Source organism: Oryx dammah, unplaced genomic scaffold (assembly GCF_014754425.2).
Source record: "Oryx dammah isolate SB20612 unplaced genomic scaffold, SCBI_Odam_1.1 HiC_scaffold_11056, whole genome shotgun sequence".
NCBI classification, from domain to species: Eukaryota; Metazoa; Chordata; class Mammalia; order Artiodactyla; family Bovidae; genus Oryx; species Oryx dammah.
Window position 1 is genome coordinate 983,764 of NW_024080450.1, and position 17,488 is coordinate 1,001,251.

The 17,488-nt window shown below is 53.3% G+C and overlaps 2 protein-coding genes across 4 annotated transcripts; both read left to right on the plus strand.

Annotated features, from left to right (window-relative positions):
• Positions 1-281: 281 nt before the first annotated feature.
• LOC120860316 (sigma non-opioid intracellular receptor 1) lies at positions 282-6,321 on the plus strand. Of its 2 annotated transcripts, none has more exons than XM_040236112.1 (4): positions 282-640; positions 773-973; positions 1,107-1,199; positions 2,115-3,161. In XM_040236112.1, exons 1-4 carry the CDS (start codon positions 490-492, stop codon positions 2,339-2,341), a joined length of 672 nt encoding a protein of 223 aa, XP_040092046.1. In that variant the 5' UTR covers positions 282-489; the 3' UTR covers positions 2,342-3,161. The 2 variants fall into 2 exon arrangements, with proteins under 2 accessions (XP_040092046.1, XP_040092047.1); XM_040236113.1 differs by lacking the exon at positions 2,115-3,161 and adding an exon at positions 6,050-6,321 and having other exon boundaries at positions 372-640.
• A 3,916-nt stretch (positions 6,322-10,237) lies between these two features.
• Positions 10,238-17,411, plus strand: LOC120860314 (AT-rich interactive domain-containing protein 3C-like). 2 transcript variants are annotated; one of them, XM_040236108.1, is made up of 7 exons: positions 10,238-10,561; positions 12,393-12,465; positions 14,523-14,706; positions 14,866-15,149; positions 15,874-16,056; positions 16,285-16,374; positions 16,832-17,411. In XM_040236108.1, exons 1-7 carry the CDS (start codon positions 10,238-10,240, stop codon positions 16,930-16,932), a joined length of 1,239 nt encoding a protein of 412 aa, XP_040092042.1. In that variant the 3' UTR covers positions 16,933-17,411. The 2 variants fall into 2 exon arrangements, with proteins under 2 accessions (XP_040092042.1, XP_040092043.1); XM_040236109.1 differs by lacking the exon at positions 15,874-16,056.
• The last annotated feature ends 77 nt before the right edge of the window (positions 17,412-17,488 follow it).

Here is a 17,488-nt window from a genome sequence, read left to right on the forward strand (position 1 = left end):
TCCCAAGTTGAAGAGCCTCCTTCCCACCTTCTGTGCTAACAAAGGAGGGCATTTACCATCTCAAGTCCCGGAAGGCTCTGCTTCCGGGTTCACCTGCTTCACCAGTCAGTGAGCCCAGGACGGCCAGTCCATTCTGCGTCTCACCGCCACCCTCTCCTACCGCAAGTAGGACGGCAGTAGAAGAGACCCCGCCTAGAGGCCGGAAGGCCGGCAGCTCGGAGGGCTTGGCCCCGCCCCCTCGCCTGACGCGTGCGGCGGCTCCCCGCCCCCTCGGAGCTCCCGGCTCCCCACTCCCGGAGAGATAATGGTTCAACCCGAGAGGCGGTGCCCCGGCGCCCTGGCAGTTCCGATTGGCCAGGGCGAGCCGTACCACGGCGGTGGCGGGGGAACGGGTAGTAGACCGCGCGCCGCAGACTCGGAGGCAGTGAGAGTCACAGCCTCCCGCCTCGGCACCCGCTAGCGCTGCACTGTGCCAGGCCACCCACCGGCATGTGTTGGGGCGTGGGCCGGCGGTGGGCGTGGGCCGCGCTGCTCCTGGCGGTCGCGGCTGTGCTGGCCCAGGTGGTCTGGCTCTGGCTGGGCACTCAGAGCTTCGTCTTCCAGCACGAAGAGATCGCGCAGCTGGCTCGGCAGTACGCGGGTGAGCCGGCGGGTGAACGGGTGGAGGACCACGGGGTTGGGGCGGGCCGGGCCGAGCTGGAGGTTCCGAGGGCACCGTTTCCCAGTTCCGGACCGGTGCTGGCCCTGACTCTTGTTCCTCTACCCCCGCCAGGGCTGGACCACGAGCTGGCCTTCTCTCGGCTGATCGTGGAGCTGCGGCGGCTGCACCCGGGCCACGTGCTGCCCGACGAGGACCTGCAGTGGGTGTTCGTGAACGCGGGAGGCTGGATGGGCGCCATGTGCCTTCTGCACGCCTCCCTGTCCGAGTACGTGCTGCTCTTCGGCACCGCTCTGGGCTCTAGCGGCCACTCGGGTCAGTGCTGGCGGCGGGCCGGACTGGGAGGCTGGGGCTGTACAAAGGCCCATGCCCTCCTTTCTGCCGTTTGGCCAAGCCGTAGGATACTACGGATACCCTGGTACTCAGTGTCCATTTGATTGTTCCTCAGGGCGCTACTGGGCTGAGATCTCGGATACCATCATCTCTGGCACCTTCCACCAGTGGAGAGAGGGTACTACTAAAAGTGAGGTCTTCTACCCAGGTGGGTTGGGTGACTTTGTCAGAGAGGTGGTCTTTTCATTCTTGGGTACTTGTAGTTGGGGGAAGGAGCGATGCCATGGAAAAGGGGGTGCATTGAGGGGCCCTCCACCTAGTTCCTTTGCCCTCCAGGTAAGCCACAGGTGGTTGGTGAGGCAGTGTTGAGGGTTTCTGTGACTTTTCCCCTGTCCAAGTGCAAACATAACCTCCTGTTAACCATGTCTGATTTTTAATCATCCAGTATTCCCAGCAGTTACTGGAGTCAGTTGGGTAATCAGAAATGCTATCATGCCCCAAGACAAGGCAGACAGTTGTCTCCCCTTTTTTGTATAATGAAGCATTTGAACTGCTGAGTAACTTTGGTGTTGAATGTTACAAGCATGGCAGGCATGAGATTTCCCTGACAGTCCAGTGGTTACAACTGCACTCCTAGTACAGCAGGGCATGGGTCAGATCCCTTGTCAGGGAACTAAGATCCTGCATACTGCACAGCACAGCAAAAAAAAAACCAAACAAGTGTGGCAGGTATTGTAATTGAACAGCTACATTTCTCAGAAAGCCTAGCAAGTTTCATATTTATCTCACCCTATCTAATAGGCCCAGCCCAAGTTTAGCTAAACTTCTGCTTGACATGAGTGAGGCTTGGGAATGCAGACTTCCATGGCTCCCAGACAGTGGTGCAGGGCCAAGTGAGACTTCCCCCCCGAGAGGACATGAGCCAGGTGATGCCACAAAGGAAAGTTCAGGATTGGCCACCTTAGCCCCTTACCCAACCAAACCAGTGAGGTAAAGCTTTTCCTTTCCTGAAGTTGCCTGTCCATTCCCTACCCCTAGAGAGCCTATAGGCCAGGGGTGGGGGTGGCCATGGAAGGGGAGAGCAGGGCCCGGATCCTCAGGTGGTTGCTCCCTGTCCCCCCAGGGGAGACAGTGGTGCACGGGCCTGGTGAGGCAACGGCTGTGGAGTGGGGGCCAAACACATGGATGGTGGAGTATGGCCGGGGTGTCATCCCCTCTACCCTGGGCTTCGCACTGGCTGACACTGTCTTCAGCACCCAGGACTTCCTCACCCTCTTCTACACTCTTCGAGCCTATGCCCGGGGCCTCCGGCTGGAACTCACCACCTACCTCTTCGGCCAGGACGCCTGACCAGCCAGGCCTGAAGGAGGACCTGTGGATGGGCAGGAGCGGGCAGGCCCGCACACATCCACTTGCTGGAGCCCATGTGAACAAACAGGAACACACCACATGCAGATACTGAATTCCTGATGTATGAGCAGGGACATACATGCTTATACAACCAAACATAAAGAGTCATGGGAACACATAAGACGCACATTCAGATACTGAATCCTGTGTGTATGGCAGCATTCACACCCATCCAGAGAGGGAGCCCCACGTGTACCAAGGGAGCCAGTCATGTTCTAACACACATCCCACAAGCTCCACTCACTAACTCAGGCCTCTCCAGAACCTCTCTGCCCCTAGTCAGAGCTCTGGAGTTAGAGATGGGGGTGGCTATTTCAAACTGCCTGGGTGTGAACCTTCAGCCCAGCAGCCATTGCTTAGGGGGGATAGGGGAGAAGAGGGGCTGCCTTTGGAGGCTCCTTTCACCTGCAGCTATGATTCCCTTCCCCTTCATCTCCCATCCTCACCATATGCCTTACCCCTTTTTGTTCCCCTGCTATGCAAGTACCCTCATGATCTGTCCCCTACCCTCTGGAGAACCAGGAGAATGGAAAATGCTGAGGTCACACCTCCCTCCAGAGTATGATGGGGAAGCTGGCCTCAGCCCAGGGCCCACTGCTGGGATGAGTACCTGGACAGGTGGGCCCAGGTCCAAGGGGCTGTCGCTGGCCTAAAGAAAGCCTTTTCTGCGCACACACCCATCACAGCTTCTGGACACTGCCCTTGCTGCATTCTTTGTCCATCTGTCTATCTCTGTTAATAAAGACCTGTTGAACAGTTTCATTTCTTTTCGTCTCTGAGCAGCAGGAAAACCTCTAACTCCTGGAGGCCTCAAGAAGGTTTCTCCCTCACTGTGTGATTCAGTTTATATGACAGCGGCTTTTTACTCAATACTTCAGTGTTCCCAGGAATCACCCGCAGGCTCATTGTCTCTATGGATTATTGTGCCCAGTCCCCAGAGATCAGTTCTGGGTTGAGGCCTTGAGATCAGCATGTTTAATAAGTTTCTGTCCACCAAGTCTGAATGCCACAGTTTAAGAAATTCAAGGCTAACTGAGGTGTGTGTCTTCCTCTTGGTGTCTTGGTCTTAGCTCTGCTAGTGCTGTTCTGGGATCAGTCCTGGGGTTCCTACCCTGAATGATCACTGGGTGGCAGTGTGCAGCCACCTTTGAGCTGTAAGGCAGCATCATTCTCCATCTGCTTTGTACTAGGTTTCCAGGGTAGCATGTTCACCTCCACCCAGAGCAAGAGTTCCTCGTCTCCAGTCTGCTTTTTCCAGGATCCCTTACTTCGGTGGAGGCTCCCAGGAGTGGGCAGCAGGCACAGTATCTGGTGATGTCTGAGGTAGTGAGGGCTGGGACTAGGATGAGATCAGAGAGGTTCCTGAAGTGCACACTCCCAAGGGCCCTGCACTTGCCTCACCCTCCTACCTTGCTCTGAGGTTGAGCAAGACTCAGGCCTCACTTCTTTGCACTCTAATATATTTAAAATGGAAGAAACATGGTTATAAAAAATGTCTTATTCTAAAGATTTGACATTCTAATGAACAAAAATACAAAAGACTACATATATAACCACTGAGAACATCAAAAAAAAGTCTAAATTGGTCACACAGAATGAATGTGAGGCCCAGGCAAGAATGCCTCCTGAGAGTCCACCACCACCGTGTCGGCCATGACAGGCTCTGGCTGCAGCCTCTCCATTTGATCACAGGTTGCAAAGTCAAGCCTCAGAATTTCTCTCACCATGAAACCCACCTTTGCCACTAGGCTTAGAGCCCACATCTATTAGGGATGCCCCAGCTCCCTATGTCATTTCTTTCTTTCACATAGGACTAAGCTCCGAGGCTCCTCATCTCTGCTGCTATGTCCAGTGGTTATTTCTTCTCACTTTAACTTGATACAATCTTAAAACGCTCATGTCGCTCAGAGGACACTACTCTTCCTTCTTTGCCTTCTTTGCTAGATCTTGCTTATTTCCTCAACCTCTGACTTCCCAGGTCTATACTGCTCTGAGGTGATTGCAACCATTTCATGACTTTAAATACCATCTAAGGAATCCCCTAGCAATCCAGTGGTTAGGACTTGAGGCTTCCACTGCTGAGGTCTGGGTTCAATCCTAGGTCAGGAAACTAAGATCCCACAAGCCACACGGGACAACCATAAATAAGTACCATCTATATGCCTATAAACCAGCTATACTGAGATACAATTGATATGCAAGGTTTTATTAATTTTGAGGTATACAATGTAATAATTTGATAAATGTCTATATTGTGAAATGATTACAAGTTAACATTCACCACCACACAGTCATAATTTTTTTCTTTTAATGAGAGGTTTCAGGATCTACTCTCTAAGCAACTTTCAAATATGCCATATAATATTGTTGACTATAGTCAGTATGTTGTACATTACATCCCCAGGACTGACTTATCTTATAATTGGAAGTTTACCTTTTGACAACAATCATTTCTCCCCTGCCCCCACATTACCCCTAACCTCTGGCAACCACCAATCTGTTCTCTGTTTCTATGAGTTCAGTTTTTTGTTTTTTTTAGAGTCTGCATTTAAGTGAGAATGTATAACATTTGTCTTTATCTGATTATTTCATTTCACATAATACTCTCAAGAATGAATAGATAAAGAAAATGTGGTATATATCTATAAGGAATATTATTCAGCCATGAAAAAGAAGGAAACCCTGCCATTTGCAACAGTGGTTGGAACCTGAGGACCGTCTGTGTGTCTTGATGAGTCATTTTTGGTCTCCTCTGAGCTCCAGATTCAGATAGCTGATTTCTTTTATCTTCACTTGGTCATCTAATTGGCATCTCAAAATGCTCAACACAAACTGATTTCTCTCCCAATCCTGCACCTCCTGCGATCTTTATGGCCTCAGTTAAGAGCACCTCCACTTACCCAGGTGCTTTGGCCAAACACCTTGAAGTCATCTTGGATACCTTTCATTCTCTCACATTCTACATTCAAGACATCAACAGATCCTGTCAGATTTATCTTCAAAATATATTCAGCATCTTACCACTCCTTGCCACCTCCACTGTTACCACCCTGGTACAAGGCATCATCATCTCTTGCCTGGATTACTGCAATGGCCTCCTAACTGAGCCTCATGCTTACATCCATCGTGGAAGGTCAGAGTCAGACTCAACAACCAGAGTCAGACTTTCACTCTTTGCTCAGCCATTTCCAATGGCTTCCCATCTCATCCAGTCCTTTCACTGCCTCCAAGAGCTTACTCCAAGGTCCATGTTACCTCTGACCAAACATCCAACTGGTCACCTTGGCCACTGTGTTCTAGACCAGTGGCCTTACTTTTCTTCCAGTACATCAAACTTCCACTTCAGGATATTTGCACCTGCTGTTCTGACTGCAAGGCTCTTCCCTAAGTATCTGGATGGCCTTTCCTCCCCTCCTTCAATTCCTGCTCAGTGAGTCCTTCCCTTAACATTGGGTAATATCAGCCCTTCTGTGTTGGTTTTCAAATAGTAAATTTTTGATACTCTTCCTTTTAAGAAGTGAAGCCTAATTCCCTTCCCCTTAAGTGTAGGCTGGATTTAGTTATGTACTTTTAACAAATAATATATGGCATAAGTGACAGTGTGTGACTTCTAAAACTAGGCTATAAAAAGCTCTCTTCCCTCTTCAGTCACTCTCTCTGGGGGAAACCAGCTGCCAGGTTGGGAGGACACTTGGACACGAGGTCCTCTCCTATGGAGCGGCCCAGCTGGGGAGAACAGCCTCTTGCCAACAGTCATGCGAGCAAAGTGGATCTTCTAGTCCCAGCCAAACCTTCAAATCACTGCAGCCAACATCTTGACTACAACCTCATGAAAAACAGTCAGCACCCCTCAGCTAAGCCACTCTCGAATTCCTGATCCACAAAATAGTGAAAAAATAAATGCTGTTTCAAGCTGCTAAGTTTGAATGTAATTTGTTGCACAGTAATAGGTAACTAATACACTATTCCCTTTCTATTCCCTCAACCCAGATTTATTTTTCTCCATTTTGCTTACTATACAGACTATATATTTCTCCCACTGGAATTATGCCATTATAATAAGGACTTTGCTATATTTACTCCTGTGTCCAACAGTGCCTTGCATAATGTAGGTGCTCCATAAGTATGTGTTGGATGAATGGAGGTCTAGATCTATCTACCTGTGAGGTACAGGCTCAGAGGGGGGCTATATATGGGTATAAGATGCCTTTCTTCTTCGCAGATGGAGAGAGAGAAAGAGAAACCAGGTTCCAGTCAGCTTATTCCTTCTCCTCTGCCCTTCCCCGTTGTGCCTTCCTAGCCTAGACCCAACTGGAGAAGGCAATGGCAACCCACTCCGGTACCCTTGCCTGGAAACCCATGAACGGAGGAGCCTGGTAGGCTGCAGTCCATGGGGTCAGTAAGGGTCGGACAAGACTGAGCGACTTCACTTTCACTTTTCACTTTCATGCATTGGAGAAGGAAATGGCTGCCCACTCCAGTATTCTTGCCTGGAGAATCCCAGGGACGGGGGGGGAGCCTGGTGGGCTGCCGTCTATGGGGTCTCACAGAGTCGGACACGACTGAAGCGACTTAGCAGTAGCACCAGCAGCAGCCTAGACCCAAATGTGAATTTACTATGCTTCTTTTTTAAAAACATAATTTTATTTATTTTTGGCTGTGCGTGGTCTTTGTTTCTGCGCAGGCTTTTCTCTAGTGGTGGGCTGGGATTACTCTCTAGTTGTGGTTCGAGGGCTTCTCATTGCAGCGGCTTCTCTTGTTGCGTAGCACAAGCTTTGGGCACTCGGGCTTCAGTTCTTGTGGCACGTGGGCTCATGAATTGTGACTCCCAGGCTCTAGAGCACAGGCTCAGTAGTTGTGGTGTGACATGTGGGATCTTCCCGGATCAGTGATCCAACCATGTCTCCTACAACAGCAGACAGATTCTTTACCACTGAGCAACAAGGGAAGCCCCACTATTCTTGAAGCCCCACTTGATTCTTTTCCTTGGCGAGTAGCATCCCAGTCCCTTATCCCTCTCCATCCCCTCCAAAGCAATCTCCAAACCCTCAGAACTGGAATTCCCTCAAGCCAGTTCCTACCTTTCCAATAGCTGCTAAGTCACTTCAGCCCTGTCCGACTCTGTGCGACGCCGTAGACAGCAGCCCACCAGGCTCCCCTGTCCCTGGGATTCTCCAGGCAAGAACACTGGAACGGGTTGCCATTTCCCTCTCCAATGCATGAAAGTGAAAAGTGAAAGTGAAGGAACCTTACCTTTATCCCTCTCCGGGTACCTCCTCTCCTCTGAACAGCCTGAGAAGTTGGAGGGTGGGGAGCGAGGTGGGGCAGCAGAGGGGCCTGACTCTGCCGCAGGAGAACTTACACCACACAAAGCCGTGGGGGCAGGGGGCTTCGGATTTGAAAGTGGTGGGATCGCCAAGGCTTCTTGGTGGAGATGGTGTCTGACTGGCTGTCCGATCTGAAATCTGAGCAGGTGGGCACTGGAGTGATCCAAGGGTATGAGCAGCCCTGAGTCTCACTGTGACCAGGGGTGGGCTAAAAGAGAACAAGGACTTCAGCAGGAAATGAGCTGGGGACGGGATGGAAGCTGGAGCCAGGGAGAGCACAGGGGTGTTACCCACCACAAGATCCTGGTAAGAAGAGTTGGTGGTCCAGGCCAGGGCAACCTGGATCTGAGAGGAACAGATTGATTGGGAGAGGGTGGATGAGGAAGAAGAAGGTTAAACTCACCCCTGAATTTCTGCCTCCTAGAGGAATCTTGGCCCTGGCACAGTATATCTCAGTGAGTATGAATGACGTCAGGTGCCAAGTGCTGTGTTTGACACAGCAGAGTTTCACAACCATGCCAGCTATCACTCCTACAGAGGCCTGATGTTCACTCACGCACTTGGCATCACCACTGGGTGACCCTCGGTGCTTTTAGTAGGTCAATTTCCTTGGGCATAGGAAGAAACTGTGGAATGTATGAGGGTGCTTAAGAGTGGGGTCCAGGCTGCTAAGGAATGGCATCTCCTCATCTGGAGGATAACTGGGGGCGGGGTGAGCCTGGAGCAGTTGGAAATAGTTATGCAAACATGGGTAGAGGGTGTCTGGAAAAATGGGCAAAATCTGATCACCCTTGAAATTCATGAGGAGTGCCAGAGACTCATTATTCTAGTCACTCTTCTTGGGAATACGTTGACATTTTCCATAATAGAACGTCAAAAGAGCTAAACGTGGTGTAGCTTTGTACCTGCAGGTGGTATGTGTGCCCTGACGTTGGTGTGCAGTCAGCTCAGAGACCTCTGAGTGTGTGAGTGCAGAAGTGAGTTCACCATGTGTGAGTATGGTGCAAGCTGCAGCGTGCCTGCAGCTGGGGCCAGCACCTAAGCAGGGCAAGGGGAAGTTTCTGCTCTGTCCAGGCCCTGCACGGTCACCCCAGAACCCTGCAGTGATTCCCCTCCTGATCACAGCCAGTCTAGGCATTGGCACCACAGCATTCCTGTAGCCAAGTGTGAGACACGGCGGCTGTGTGCCTTGAACTCCGGACAGAGTGTGTTGGTGTGTGAACACGAATGTTGTTGTTAGGATGCCGGGCACGGAGGACTGGTGTGGGGCCCCTACGCTGGACGTGTGCGGCCGAGGAAGGACCCCGGACCGGAGTTCAGGGATGGGGGACGCCTCACTCTCCTTTGCACGATCCTCAGAAGCTCTCCAGCGCCCTATCCTCCCCGAATCTGGCTGTATGGAGGGTGGGAGACACCTGTTGGGGGGCTGGAAGCCGCAGAGGCCTCCCCCCGTCCCCGCTCCCGGGGCCTCCCCCTGCCTCCCCGCCCGCCCTGCCCCGCTCGGGTCCCGCCCTCACGGCCGCCGCCAGCAGAGCAGCGAGTGAGCGCACGGAGGCCGGAGGGGCGCGCGGCGGCAGGAGCGCACGGCAGGGGACTCTGCGCGGGGAACCGAGCCGCGACAGGGGCCGCCCGAGAGGCGGGCTGAACGGAGGGAGCGCCGTGGAGACTACGGGGGCAGCGGGCCGCGCCAGGCTGGTGAGTGTGGCAGCTGGGAGCGAGACCCCGGCGTCCCCGGCCCCGTCCCGGGGTCTGTCCCGGGGATCTTCTGTTCCCGCTCTTCCTCGGGTCTAGTCCGCAGCCTCTCTGCCTCGGCTCCGTCTTTTCCCCCGTCTCTGCCCCCTGTCTATTAACTGTTTTGCCCTGTCTCTGTCTAATCTCTTTCTTCCGTCTCTGCCTCCTGCTGCGGTCTTCTCCGGTCCCTCTCTCCCCTGGTCTTACTATTTGTCTGCCTCTGTCTCTCTGTGACTCTCCCTGGACAGCCTGTCACTCAGGTCTTTGATTTTTATCTCTTGCTCCTCTATCTCCTATCTGCCCAGTCTCTTTCTGATGTCTCTATTAATCTCATCTCTCCCCATCTCTGTCTCTGCCTCTCTCCACCTTGGTCCCTCTCAGTCTCTCGTCTCTCCCCATCTCTCAGGCCCGTCTCCATTTCTGTCCTCACATCTCCCTGTCATTCTCTCTCTCCCCTCCATTTCTCTCTGTTTCTTGGTCCTTGTCACCCTCTTTGATCTGCTCAGTCTCTACCTGTGCTCTGTCAATGTCCGTGTCTGTCTCTCTGGGTCCGGTCCCTGTCTCTCCTGCTCTTTTTTACCTCTCGGTGGATTTCTGAGAAAGCGATCTTTCTGACTTTTTCCTCATGCCCCCCCTTGGTGCTTCCCTGAATCCATGACCACCTCCCCTTGGTTGGATCCAACACCCATCATTCCCTCCCCCACAGGCAGCCCTTTCCTCAGGGCCCCGCCTGGTGCCAGCCCCTCCACCCGTGGGGGGACTGCGCCTGGAAGCTGTCATGGAAGCCCTGCAGAGGCAGCAGGCAGCCAGGCTGGCCCAGGGGGTGGGGCCACTGGCCCCTCCACACCCACCACCACCACCACCAGCACCACCAGGGCCTTCCTTTCCTGGATCCCGCACCCTGGAGGCCCCTGAGAGGGGGTTGGGGGAGGTTGGAGCTGAGGAAGAAGAGGATGGCCAAGATGAGGAGGAAGAAGAAGCTGGGGCAGAAGATGAGGCAGCTGAGGAGAGCCGGCCAGGGACCCGGGGCAGCAGCTCACCTTCCAGCCAGCCCCCTGGACCTCATCCCCACGAGTGGACCTACGAGGAGCAGTTCAAGCAGGTAGGACCCTCTCAATGTCAGGCCCTCCCCCTTCCTACTCTTTGGGCAAAACAGAGCAAGGGGATTAATAGCACCCCCACCCCCACTGCACTCTGCAGGATGGAAGGACAGAGACAGAGACCTGGAGAGAGACAGTGGGGAGACAGGGAGAGACAGTGACAGGAAGGAAGAGACAGACACACCCGAGAGACAGAAAGAAGGCATACACCATGAAGTGCAGGAGATACCCAGAAAAATGGAGGCTGACAGACTGAAGGCACTTGTTGTTGAGGCTGGAAGGGCAAGTGGGAGGGGTGTAGGAATCTTCAAGAATTCTGAGGAAGGGGGATCTGGGAACTGGGGATTCCAGTGCCAGCACTATGCCACCTTCTCCACATCAAGTCACAAGGTCAGAGTCCAGCGACCAGTCGAGGTGTCCTGGGATGCCTACCTCTGGCTTTAAAAGTGGAGTGGAGGTTGCCACTCCTTTGGCAAGCTGATATCCACCTTGTCTCTTTCTTGTCGCCTTCTCCCCATCCAAATCCTCTTCCTGGCCTGAGTCCTATGGGGTGACAGTTGCCAGCCCATGGTGACCACTACAGTCACAGTGGGACTGAAGGGCCCCTGGGCAGCTGGGAATGACAGGACCTTACTCACAGGGCCTTAATTTGAGGCTCTTCATCCCCTCAGAACCCATCTGGATGTTACTCTAAGGCACTACTCTAGGCTGTCATTAGGAGGTGTCATGCAGGGCACTGATTCTCAGTGTGCTATTCTGGTGGTGTTACTCATAGGGTGTTGGTTTGGGGTATTTTCCCGAAGTGTTAATCTGTGGTTAGATTCTGTGGCTTTTGTGTAAAACTTGGGCTGTTTCTCAGGGCTCTGTTACTCTGGAGATGTGGCTCTAGCGACTATTACTCGTAGGTGTAATTCAGAGGCTTATTACTTGGAAAGCACGCGTGTTATCTGCAGGTATCCATCTAAGACTTAGGGCTCAGTTCTTGTGGGAGTGCAGATCTAAAGGTGCATCTCTGGGGTTTGTTACTCATGGGTATTTTTTTACTCTGAGAGTTCCTATTAGGGGATGGAATGTTACCTGTCGGTGTTTCTCAGGGATTGTTACTTGGGTAAAAGACACTGTTAACTTAGAGATTGTCCCTCCTTGGGGTATTTGAGAGCTGATACTGGAAGTAGGTGACTGAGAAGGGGTGGGAGGATCCCTGGCCTTTCAAGTCCTCACCCTACAGGTCTTGGGTGGTCCAGAGCCATTGGCTCTGCGGCAGCTTCTGAAGTAGAGGAAACTGTTCCTGGAAGGAGATCAGACCAGAATGTGGGCTGAGAGGCCCTAGGTTTCAATCCAGCTTTCCTGAGCATCCACCCTGCCAGAGGGATGGGTTAGAGGCATCTCTGCCCCTCAACCCCAGTCCTGGCACACGGATGTGTGAGCAGCAAGAAACCCTAGCACAAATGAATCAGTGAATGAGTGACTCAGCCATATCTGTCAATTTCCTCAATGTAGAACACAGCACCAGCCTGACTTCCTCCCTAGGGCTCTGGAAGGCAGGCAGAACATCTGCAGCTTTCTCTTCCCTTACTCCCCTGGTGGGTGGTGTTAACTGCCCAGGGCACAGCACTGCTAGCCAGTAGAGGGTGTCTGTATGTATCAGGGGGAAAAAAAATGTCCCTACCTGCTCCCAGGGCAAAGAGCTCAATGCTTTCTCAGGAAGTCTATGTTTCAGAACCTCCTTGCCCCTTCAGCTGGGGTCCTTTATCCAGGGGTTGGAGTTGAAGGGGGTCCCAGTGTGTGTGGGGGGGTGGATACAGAGCTGGGAAATGACCTGTTTTTCCCCAGCTGTACGAGCTCGATGCAGACCCCAAGAGGAAAGAATTTCTCGATGACCTGTTTAGCTTCATGCAGAAGAGGGGTGAGTGGGTTGATGTAAGGGAGGGACCCTCACGTACCAGGTTCAAGGAAGGGAAACCCCAGGGTTTAATCCTCAGTTTGGGTCCTCTTTGCAGAGATCTGGGCTTGGCAGCACCTATCCTTTGGGTCCTCAATAGCATCTTTAACCTCTGACCCTGCCCCCCTTCTCCACCCAGGGATTAATTAGTGGGCAGCCTGCTGGCAGGTTAATGAGTGTGGGATCAATTGGGAGGGTGGGAGGGTGAAGTGGTAGGGGGCTGGCCTGGGGTGTGGGGGTTTCCAGAATTGGGGTACTGGAAATGCCTTGGTTCTCCTCCCTGGCCCTTCCTCCAGCCTTGTCTCTCCTCAGTTTCCCCTTGCTTCAGGCAGGAAACATCCAATGTGTTTTGCAGCAGGAAGGACTGGAATTAGACCCAAGGAAGGACTTCTCTCGAGGGGTAGGGGGTGCTGTGGAGGAGAAGGAATTCCTTTCCAGAAATCTCAGAGCCAGAAGTGAATGCAACAAGGGTCCATGAAGGGATCAGGGTGGGCGGCAGTTCATCACTTCAGCTTCTCCCCAGATTCATGGGTCCAGAAGACTGACTCATTATCTCTCTCTACAAAGCTAATTAACTCACTCCTAGAGCAGCCTGATAAGCCGCTAATTAACTGGCTGCACTGGCCCCCACCCCCACCCCCTTAGTGCAGCTGGCGGCCAAAGTCCCTCAGGCCCCCACCCCAGGGCCAGGCCAGCACCCCGCGCAGGTCCCTTCCCAACCAAGGACCCTCAGTGGGGCTCCAGGGCCTTTTGCTCCCCAGGAAGGCTGGGTCATTCTGATCCCAATGTCCCCTCCCTGCCCCTTCCTCCTGGTATCCCCTCCACTGGGTGGGATAGTGTGGTCTGAGCAGATCCCAGCCCCCTCTTCCCCCCAGCTCTGCCTCCCTCAGGTCCCTGCCTTACTGTGCTCCCTGTGCGGGGGAGGGTGTCCCGCGGGGCCGATAATTTCCCCCCATTAATCAAACCGCAGCTAATTGTTCGGGTCCAAAGGCGGCAGCGGAAGGGGCCGAGATCGGTAAGGAATTAACTGGGGCCCATCGCTCAGCGCAGACAGGCCCCTTTGTCAGGACCGGCCGGCGGGGGCGGCGGGGACTGCGGAGTCGGCGAGCCGCTGCGGAGGCTGTTTCTTCCATTCACCATCCCCCGGCCTCTGCAGCCACCCAGGGGCCGCTACTTAGAGGAGTCTGGCTCTTCAGCACTATCAGGAAGTCCTTCCTATGGTCTACCCCAGGGGGCGGCAAACTAAAGCCAGGAGGCCAAAGCTAATCGCCCACGAGAAAAAAAGGGGGTTTCACATTTTTAAATAAGGGGAAAATTTGAAAGACGAATAACCTTTCTGGACGTGTGAAATTTGAATTTGCTACTGCTGCTGCTAAGTCACTTCAGTCGTCCGACTCTGTGCGACCCCATAGACGGCACCCCACCAGGCTCCCCCGTCCCTTGGATTCTCCAGGCAAGAATACTGGAGTGGGTTGCCATTTCCTTCTCCAATGCATGAAAGTGAAAAGTGAAAGTGAAGTCGCTCAGTCCTGTCCGACTCTTAGCGACCCCATGGACTGCAGCCCACCAGGCTCCTCTGTCCATGGGATTTTCCAGGCAAGAGTACTGGAGTGGGGTGCCATTGCCTTCTCCAAAATTTGAATTTAAGAGTGTGTAAATAATAAAGTTTTATTGGACTAGAGCCGCGTTCATTCCTTTAAATATCCTCTATATTCTATTCCTTTAAATATCCTTTCAGCCTGCAATGGCAGAGTGGAGTAGCTCTAAGAGACTGGCCTGGAAAGCCTAAAACATTTACCATTTGTTTGGCCCTTTACAGAAGAAGTTTGCCACCCCCTAGTCTAGCCTCCCGTCCTTCCTGCTACAGTGGAGGCTCTGGAGGCTGTGGGCTCCGCCTGCAATCCCACCTCCCCATCGCCAGGGCCTTGCCAAGACTGGTCCAGGCAGCCAATTCCTCCACTCTCTGAGGATGCCGGCAGACAGGGTCTTAGTGTCCTGACTCTCTGCTCACCCCTCATCAGGGACACCCGTGAACCGTGTGCCCATCATGGCGAAGCAGGTGCTGGACCTGTACGCGCTGTTCCGCCTGGTGACGGCCAAGGGCGGTCTGGTGGAAGTCATCAATCGCAAGGTGTGGCGGGAGGTCACGCGCGGCCTCAGCCTGCCCACCACCATCACGTCGGCCGCCTTCACTCTACGCACCCAGTGAGGCCAGGCGCGCGCGAGCGGTGGGAGCGAGGCGCGGGAGCTGGGGGCCGGGGGCTTGGGGGGCCCCCCCGAGGGTTCTTGTCCGGGTGTGTGGCTTGATCAGCTGGGCCCAGCCTCCCACCCCACTCCACCCCACCCCACCCCGTCCGCTCCTAGGTACATGAAGTATCTGTACCCGTATGAATGCGAGACGCGGGCGCTCAGCTCCCCTGGGGAGCTCCAGGCTGCCATCGACAGCAACCGGCGCGAGGGCCGTCGTCAGGCTTACACCGCAGCCCCGCTCTTCGGTCTGGCTGGGCAGCCACCTCGGGGCACTCTTGGCCCCGCCCCCGAGCCCGGGCCCGCCCCGCCCACGCCCGGCCCACGCTCTGCTCATGGCCCCGCCTCCGGCCTGCCGGCCCACGCCTGCGCGCGGCTAAGTCCGAGCCCCGTTAAGAAAGGTGTGAGGGTAGAGCGGCTGAATTATGAGGGTCTCTGAGACCAGAAGAGTGCTGAGATAAAGGGAACATTAAAATATGTGAACACTGAGGTCTGGGAGGCATCGAAGTATGGGGACAATAAGGACTGATGGGCACTAAGGTTTGGTGTATGCTAAGGTTTAGGTGTCGTGATTTTTGGAATCAGTGAAACGTTGGGAGCTCCGGGGTAAGGGTTACCGCGCGGTGTGGGGCTGAAGCTCAGGGAAAGGTCCTTTATCCAGAGCAGCTTCATTCCACACCTGTTCACTGATGGCTTTTATCTGCATGTGGTTTCTGCCTGCTATTTTCCCTGGATTATTTAACAATCAAAAGCAAGGGAGGGGAGTTCAGGATGGGGAATACATGTACACCCGCGGCGGATTCATGGCAATGTATGGCAAAACCAATACAATATTGTAAAGTAATTAGCCTCCAATTAAAATAAATAAATTTATATTAAAAAATAAATTTAAAAAAAGCAAGGGAATTCCCCCAGATTGGACCAACCTAGTCAGGTATATTGGCCTTTTTGAGCTCTCCAGCTTCAGAGCCTCTACGCTGAGACTGGATGGGAGGGGAGATTGAATTTGGTGCTTGAACTTGGGTAACCTCCCTTGGTTCCAGGCCTATGGGGAAAACTAGATGCAGGGACAGAGTTGTTTGGGCCAGGGGAGCTAAATGATCTGTTTTTGGTTTTTTTTTTCAGAGGAGAGCAGAATTCCCACCCCTCGACTGGCACTGCCTGTGGGCCTGGCCTTTGGACCTGCATGTGAGAAGGTGGCACCAGAGGAACCCCCAGAGAAGAGGGCTGTGCTGATGGGGCCCATGGACCTACCTCGACACAGCACACCCCCCAGTTTCCTGCCCCGTGGCAAGGTTCCCCTTAGGGGTGAGGAGGGACTTGTTGCTGAGAGGGCTTAGCCTGTGCAATGAGGGAGGACAGACTCATCACCCAATAGGCATTGGAGGTGGGGCAGATAGATCCCTCAGTAGACACTTCTGCGATTACAGGTGTGGGGCTGAAGTGGGATGGGGGCTGTCTACAGGGATGGAGGGGGGAGCTTATAGCTGAAATCTAATTCCCCAAAATGTGACTTCCCTGCTCCCTCCGGGACAGAAGAGCGGCTGGATGGGCCTCTCAGTCTGGCAGGCACTGGTATCAGCAGTATCAACATGGCCCTAGAGATCAACGGGGTAGTCTACACTGGTATGGGTCCTGTAGGCTGTTTCTGTTCGCATGAGGTCATGGGTATTTATGCTGGCATGGAGGTTTTAGACTTTCTCTACTAGCATGAGGTTCAGGGATATCCAAACCTGCATGGGTAACATGGGGTTCAGGGAATTGCTACACTGACCTGGATTAAAGGGGGTGTCTACATGGCATGGGGTCCAAGGCATGACCTCTCTGGCATGAATACCATGGGATGTCTTATCATGGGTTTGTGTATCAGTGTAAATGTTTCTTGTTTACATGTTGGAGGGTATCTATATTGGCACAAGAGTCTTTAACTGACTCAAGGGACTTGTCCTCGTTGGTTGTGACAGGGCTCTGTGCGTGATATTCTAGCAATCAGGACACTGACTTTTGTTTCCCTCTTCTATTTCTTTGCCTTACTTTTACCTGCTTGTCTTTGCCCTCTACCAATTCCTCATCTCTTTGCTAGGTGTCCTCTTTGCCCGTCGCCAGCCTGTACCAGCTTCCCAGGGCCCAACCAACCCTGCACCCCCACTCCCGACAGGGCCCCCTTCCAGCACCTCACCCTGAGAACTCTTACTTGAAATTGAGAGTCCCCACCCCATTGCTGAGGGAGAAGGAGACCCATTCTTCCAGCATGCCCATTCTAGGACCCAGCCCTGGGAGGTGAACACTACCCACCCCCACCCCCCACTGCCATATGGACTTGAAGCCAAAGAGATTTCTTTTGATGTTACATCTACCTCATTGCCAAAAGGAGGGGACTCCCTCCCTGGCCAACTCCAGCAGCATCTACCAAAGAGTTCTGCCCCTGATAATAATAAGAGTTCTTACCATCATCTCCTCGTGTGCTCCCCTGTGCCAATGTCATCTTTAGAACGCCACCTCTTCAAGTCAGACCTGCTTCTCTTCAGGAGCCAGGTGAAGGGATGGGTTGCGTTGTTGTAAAGGAGATGTCCCTCAATTCATATCTGGATAATAAAGCTGCAATCCCTCCCTCTCCAGTGCCTCCTCTCCTTCTTGTTTGGATCTATGGGTTGGGGAGGAAGAGGAATTATATGGTATACACAGGCTGTGTTGGGCCAGGGGTTTTCAGGGAGGAAGACAGAATAGCAAAGGCCATGAA

Excerpts from the sequence above, each read along its gene's own strand:
- LOC120860316 (XM_040236112.1), top strand. The coding sequence starts at position 490 with ATGTGTTGGGGCGTGGGCCGGCGGTGGGCGTGGGCCGCGCTGCTCCTG. Across the intron at positions 974-1,106 it reads GGGCTCTAGCGGCCACTCGG|GGCGCTACTGGGCTGAGATC; the intron begins GTCAGTGCTGGC and ends ATTGTTCCTCAG. Across the intron at positions 1,200-2,114 it reads AAGTGAGGTCTTCTACCCAG|GGGAGACAGTGGTGCACGGG; the intron begins GTGGGTTGGGTG and ends CTGTCCCCCCAG.
- LOC120860314 (XM_040236108.1), top strand. The coding sequence starts at position 10,238 with ATGGAAGCCCTGCAGAGGCAGCAGGCAGCCAGGCTGGCCCAGGGGGTG. Across the intron at positions 10,562-12,392 it reads ACGAGGAGCAGTTCAAGCAG|CTGTACGAGCTCGATGCAGA; the intron begins GTAGGACCCTCT and ends GTTTTTCCCCAG. Across the intron at positions 12,466-14,522 it reads TAGCTTCATGCAGAAGAGGG|GGACACCCGTGAACCGTGTG; the intron begins GTGAGTGGGTTG and ends ACCCCTCATCAG.